The 7,545-nt window shown below is 42.5% G+C and overlaps 1 protein-coding gene across 1 annotated transcript; it reads right to left on the minus strand.

Moving 5' to 3' along the window:
• Positions 1-350: 350 nt before the first annotated feature.
• Positions 351-3,790, minus strand: LOC114548716 (transmembrane protein 100-like). The gene is made up of 2 exons (XM_028568749.1): positions 3,718-3,790; positions 351-896 (listed from the first exon to the last, which is right to left on the minus strand). Exon 2 carries the CDS (start codon positions 849-851, stop codon positions 450-452), a length of 402 nt encoding a protein of 133 aa, XP_028424550.1. The 5' UTR covers positions 852-896; positions 3,718-3,790; the 3' UTR covers positions 351-449.
• Positions 3,791-7,545: the final 3,755 nt, after the last annotated feature.

The following is a 7,545-nucleotide window of genomic DNA, read 5'->3' on the forward strand; positions in this document are numbered from 1 at the left end:
GGGTGGGTGTGTGTGTGTATATATGTGTGTGTGTGTCTGTGTCTGTGTGTGTGTGTCTATCTGTATGTGTGTGTGTGTGTGTGTGTGTGTGTGTGTGTGTGTGTGTGTGTGTGTGTGTGTATATATATATATATATATATGTGTGTGTGTGTGTGTGTGTGTGTGTGTGTGTGTGTGTGTGTGTGTGTGTGTGTGTGTGTGTGTGTGTGTGTGTGTATATATATATATGTGTGTGTGTATATATATATATATGTGTGTATGTGTTTGTATGTGTGTGTGTGTGTGTGTGTGTATATATATATATGTATGTGTGTGTGTGTGTGTGTGTGTGTGTGTGTGTGTATATATGTGTGTGTCTGTGTCTGTGTGTGTCTGTGTGTGAAAGGCATCAAAAACACACCCCAGAACCACCGGTCCATTTCATCACAGTCTGTGTTCTGCGTTGGCGGTCAGGCCCGGCAGTACCCCTGGCTCGCCATGAGGGCGGTCTGGCTCTCGCGGCGCCGGTCTCTCCCGTGGGCGCGGCTCCGCCGGCGCCAGCAGAAGGCACTGGCGGCGAGCAGAAGCAGCCCGGTGGCGAGCAGCGCCAGGCCCAGCACCGAGATCACCGAGCCGTGAGAGTTGAAGGCGTACGCCACTGCCGTCACCACCACGCCGGCGATGAGCACGACCACGCCGAACGGCGCGGTGCACCGCGAGCACGAGGTCTCGGCGCCGCCGGCGGCCGCCGACAGCTGCGCCTCGTTGACGTGCGGGACGTGGGTCGTCACGACGACGCTCCGCGGGGTCCTGCCGCCTTGTGGGAGGTCGTCCGGCGCGGAAATCTTACCGGCGAGGAAAAGGTGGGCCATGTTGCGGATGTCACAGCGATCGGCCAATCACAGAGCAGCTAGCAGCTGGAAAACAGAAAATACCGGAGTCGTCTGATTGGTCCAGATTCACCTTCAACTGAGGCAGGAGTTAAAGGCACAGCAGACGCCAAAAAAGTGTGAAATAACTGAAAACATGTCTTATATTTTAGATTCTTCAAAGTAGCCACCCTTTGCTTTTTTTGATAACTCTGCAAACCCTTGGTGTTCTCTCAATGAGCTTCATGAGGTAGTCACCTGAAATGGTTTTACCTTCACAGGTGTGCTTTGTCAGGGTTCATTAGTGGAATTATATCCCTTATTAATAAAAAAGCAAAGGGTGGCTACTTTGAAGAATCTAAAATATAAGACATGTTTTCAGTTATTTCACACTTTTTTATTAAGTACATAATTCCATACGTGTTCATTCAATAGTCATGAAAATAAAAAGGAAACAAATTGAATGAGAAGGTGTGTCCAAACATTTGGCCTGTACTGTATGTCAGATTGTTTTTGGTAAAAACCTTAAAGAAGGCATGAAAATGTAAGCCCAAAAAACAAAAAAGGTAGGCAATGTTTCCAATATCAGCGATCAGCCAATCACAGAACAGCTAGCTGGAAAACAGAAAATACACAAGAGAGAAACTACTGGAGTCGTATGATTGGTCCAGATTCACCTTAAATTGAGTCAGGAGTTAAAGGCACAGCAGACGCCTAAAAAAAACAAGCGCCAAAAAAGTTGAAAAATACGTCAGAAAAAGTCAGAAAAAATCAGAAAAACATTAGAAAAAATGTCAAAAATGTCAAAAAACGTTAGACTAAGTGACAGGAACTAGGGAATTATTTTTCGAAAATGTTGGAAAAGCACCAAATACTGTACAGGCCAAAAGTTTGGACACACCTTCTCATTCAATGTGTTTCCTTTTTATTTGCATGACTATTTACATTGTAGATTCTCACTGAAGGCATCAAAACTATGAATGAACACATATGGAATTATGTACTTAACAAAAAAGTGTGAAATAACTGAAAACATGTCTTATATTTTAGATTCTTCAAAGTAGCCACCCTTTGCTTTTTTTGATAACTCTGCAAACCCTTGGTGTTCTCTCAATGAGCTTCATGAGGTAGTCACCTGAAATGGTTTTACCTTCACAGGTGTGCTTTGTCAGGGTTCATTAGTGGAATTATTTCCCTTATTAATGGGGTTGGGACCATCAGTTGTGTTGTGCAGAAGTCAGGTTGATACACAGCCGACAGCCCTATTGGACAACTGTTAGAATTCATATTATGGCAAGAACCAATCAGCAAAGTAAAGAGAAACGAGTGGCCATCATTACTTTAAAGTAAAAGGTCAGTCAGTTTGGAAAATTACGAAAACTTTGAACCTCTGCTGTTGAGGATAAGTTCATCCGAGTCACCAGCCTCAGAAATCAAGGCAAATAAAGGAAAGGCATTGAATGAGAAGGTGTGTCCAAACATTTGGCCTGTACTGTATGTCAGATTGTTTTTGGTAAAAACCTTAAAGAAGGCATGAAAATGTAAGCACAGAAATTTTTTTTCCAATATCAGCGATCAGCCAATCACAGAACAGTTAGCTGGAAACAGAAAATAGACAACAGAGTAACTACTGTCTTCTGATTGGTCCAGATTCACCTTAAACTGAGTCCGGAGTTAAAGGCACATTAGACGCCAAAACAAAAGCGCCAAAAATACGTCAGAAAAAATAACAAACGTCAAAAACGTAGGACTAAGCGACAGAAACTAGGGAATTACTTTTCTAAAATGTTGGTAAAGCACAAAATATGTCAATTTTTCACACAATATGTGCCAGAAAACACACAAAAATGAAGAAAACAGTCAACGTTTACAACATTTAAGGCTTCATTTTGTTCTGTTAAGGAGCCAGATCAGCTGTGTTCAAAATACTTAAAATGAGAAAAAGATTCTCCTCACTGCTCGGAGACACACACACACACACACACACACACACACACACACACACACACACACACACACACACATATACACACACACAGACACACACACACACACACACACACACACACACACACACACATATACATATACACACAGACACACACACACACACAAACAGACACAGACACACACACACACACACACAGACAGACAGACAGACAGACAGACACACACACACACACACACACACACACACACACACATACACACACACACACACACACACACACACACACACACACACACACACACACACACACACACACACACACACATATACACACACACACACACACACACAGACACACACACACACACACACACACACACAGACACACACACACACACACACACACACACACACAGACAGACACACACACACACACACACACACAGACACACATATATACATATACACACAGACACACACACACACACAGACACACACATATACACATACACACACACACACACACACACACACACACAGACACACACACACACACACACACACACACACACACACACAGAGACAGACAGACACACACACAGACACACACACACACACAGACACAGACAGACAGACAGACAGACACACACACACACACACACAGACAGACACAGACACACACACACACATATATACACACACACACACAGACACACACACACACAAACACACACACAGACACACACACACACACACACACACACACACACATACAGAGACAGACAGACACACACACACACACACACACACACACAGACAGAGACAGACAGACACACACACACACACACACAAAGACACACACACACACACTACAGGTTGATAAGTTGTAAGGATGCTAACATGAAGAATAAAACTTACTGTTAGTGTGCGCAGCTCTTCATTCTGTTTTTAGACGGTCATGTGTCTCTCTCTGTGGACTCACACACACACACAGACACACACACACACACACACACTTAGACACACACACACCTAGACACACTCTCAGTCGATCAGATGTGTCTCTCTGCAGACGCACAACAGCTCGTCTCTCTGCATCGTCCTGACTGCAGGAATAAATGAAAGGAGTATGGCTATCAATAGAAGCCAAACCGGGGGACTGCCCTCCCCCAATCATCCCCCCCCCCTGCCTCCCCTACACCTCCCTCCATCCACCACCCCCCCACACACACACACACACACACACCTCCCCTCCTACTTGACCAACAAGAACAGTTTTAACTCTTCCCTCCCTACAGCTGGCACTCACACACACTCAAGTTCTACAAAATAACAGTAAACTTAGTTTCTCTGCAGGTTGATGGATGTGAACACACACACACACACACACACACACACACACACACACACACACACACACACACACACATACATACACACACATACACACACACACATACAGACAGACACACACATACATACAGATGCACACATACATACAGACAGACAGACACACACACACACACACACACACACACACACACACACACACACACACACACACACACACACACACACACACACACACACACACACACAGACAGACACACACATACATACATACAGATGCACACATACACATGCACACACACATACAGACAGACAGACACACACAGACACACACACACACACACACGCAGACACACACAACACACACACAGACACACACATATAGACACACACACACACAGACAACACAAAAACACACACACACACAGACACACACATACACAGACAGACAGACACACACACACACACACACACACACAGACAGACATACAGAAACACAGAGGCACAAACATACACACACACACACACACACAGGCACACACACACGTGCGGCACATACACACACGGCACACAGCACAAACACAAACACACACACTCACACACACACACACACACACACACACACACACACACACACACACACACACACACTGCAGTTGGACCACCGAGGACGTGGGAGCGGAGCTGTTTGCAGGGATCAGCTGATTCCTCCCAGATGTTTTAATGTCTGCAGGGCTCTGGCTTCCTGTCGGGGGGGAAACATGTTGAAATGTTCAACTGATGCTCAGCTTTCAGCCAGCTCAGATGCTGGAGTTTGGCATTTCTACGTGCTATACTTCTATAATAGAAGACAGGGTGAGCCATGCTGGAACACAGCAATCCCATCCAGGGACAGACAGACATGTAGAGGTTATTCACAATCAGAAAAGTCAAATTTCTTTGACTGATAATGTCCAAAAACATGTCAGAAAAAGTCACAAAAGTTTCACCAAAAATAAAAGTCAGAAAAACTGTCAGAAAAAGGGATAAAAATGTGAAAAAAAAACGTCAGAAAAAGTGACAAAAAATGTCAAAAAAAAAAAAAAAGTCTGAAAAACCGTCAGAAAAAGTGGCAGAAATGTCAAAAACAAACGCCAGGATAAGCGACAAACATCAGCAAAAGTGACAAAAAATGTCAGTTAAAGTGATAAATATTTTGTGGTAAAAACTCAAAAAAAAAGAAATGTCAACAAAAGCGGCCAAAAACATTGCAGAAAAACATCTTAAAAGGTCAAAAAGGAAGGTTGAAAAAAATGTCCTAAAACAATTAAAGACTGTTCAACTGATAGATGCTATACTTCTATAATAAAAGACAGGGTGAGCCATGCTGGAACATAGGAATCCCATTCATGGACAGACAGACATGTAGAGGTTATTCACAATCAGAAAAGTCAAAAATCTTTGACTGAAAATGTCCAAAAACATGTCAGAAAAAGTGACAAAAGTTTTACCAAAAGAAAGTCAGAAAAAACGTCAGTGGAAAAAAGGCAGCCAGTTTAGAGTATTATTACAGTACAGGCCAAAAGTTAGGACCCACCTTCTCATTCAATGTGTTTCCTTTTTATTTTCATGACTATTTACATTGTAGATTCTCACTGAAGGCATCAAAACTATGAATGAACACATATGGAATTATGTACTTAACAAAAAAGTGTGAAATAACTGAAAACATGTCTTATATTTTAGATTCTTCAAAGTAGCCACCCTTTGCTTTTTTTGATAACTCTGCAAACCCTTGGTGTTCTCTCAATGAGCTTCATGAGGTAGTCACCTGAAATGGTTTTACCTTCACAGGTGTGCTTTGTCAGGGTTAATTAGTGGAATTATTTCCCTTATTAATAAAAAAGAAAAGGGTGGCTACTTTGAAGAATCTAAAATATAATATTCAGTTATTTCACACTTTTTTGTTAAGTACATAATTACATATGTGTTCATTCAATAGTCATGAAAATAAAAAGGAAACAAATTGAATGAGAAGGTGTGTCCAAACATTTGGCCTGTACTGTATGTCAGATTGTTTTTGGTAAAAACCTTAAAGAAGGCATGAAAATGTAAGCCCAAAAAACAAAAAAGGTCTTCATGAGGTAGTCACCTGAAATGGTTTTACCTTCACAGGTGTGCTTTGTCAGGGTTCATTAGTGGAATTTTCCCCCTTATTAATAAAAAATGCAATTGAAAACTGAGTGAAAGGCCGAAGAAATACTGGTTTATCGTGTGTTTTTTACCCCCAACGGTGTCTTCCAGGCAGCGCTGCCTTGGCATAACAAAATAAATACATAAAATACAAAAGAAATTCTATCCCAATATTAAAAACATCTTATTTAAACTAAAAAAGTAAGACATTTTAAAGGGGGCATTAATACTGTCTGAGTTATATATATATATATACACACATGCCATTAAAAGTTAGTAATAAGTGGGATGTTTAAAAGTGCTTTAAGAGGTAAAAAGTGCCACACAATAAATAACCATAAATAATTTAAAATACATCATAGAATAAAACCAAACTGTTGGAAGGAGCAGTTAGGGGCAAAAAAAAAAACAAATACTGCAGCTCATGGTTTTTGGAGATTGGTGTGCAGTTTTGCACTTTTCAGTGAGAGCTTTCAAAACTCGTGTGACATGAAAAGATTGTGTGTGTAAGCAGTTGGAAATGAACTGTGATGGGATTTGGAGTCCAGCTGGGAACATCTGGCCATGTTCTCTGACCCAGAGCACCAGTGGAGGTCAGTGGAGGTCAGTGGGGGATCAGCTGGAGGTCAGTGGGGGCCCCTGGGGGGGTCCTTTGATCCAGATCCAGGGGCCCCCGAAACACAGAGACCTGCTGAGAGAAGCAGGCAGCAAATACCGAAGTCTACAGATACACAAAGTCTCACCTTTCATATCTTTTAATGTCTGTCTGAAAGTCGCTTAACGAGAAATAAAAAGCTGTTAAAGAGTAGCCATATGCTGAGAGGTTTATACCTCAACACAGAGGTCCAGGGTTTGAATCCGACCTGTGACCATTTCCTGCATCTCTCTCCCTCTCTCTCTCCCTCTCCCCTTTCTCACCTAGCTGTCCTGTCACATTAAAGGCAGAAAAGCCCAAAAAATGATGAACTTCTGGTGTTATTTTGGGGGTTATGTGTTGGAGTGTTAGATCCCTTCCTTCCTTCCTTCCCTCCTGGATCTGTTTCTGGGTCCTGGATGGTGATGATGATGATGATGATGGTGATGGTGATGATGGAGATGATGATGATGATGGTGATGGTGATGGTGATGAAGATGAGAGGTATTTCTCTACTTCCTCTCAGCAGCAGATGGTTTCTCGCTGCGTTGTGTTTGTGTCTCGTCCTTCCTCTTCCTTCCTGGGGACAA

This window comes from Perca flavescens, chromosome 21 (assembly GCF_004354835.1).
Source record: "Perca flavescens isolate YP-PL-M2 chromosome 21, PFLA_1.0, whole genome shotgun sequence".
In the NCBI taxonomy this organism is placed as follows: Eukaryota; Metazoa; Chordata; class Actinopteri; order Perciformes; family Percidae; genus Perca; species Perca flavescens.

What these genes read in the sequence shown, in the direction of transcription:
- LOC114548716 (XM_028568749.1), bottom strand. Translation starts at nt 851, where the DNA reads ATGGCCCACCTTTTCCTCGCCGGTAAGATTTCCGCGCCGGACGACCTC.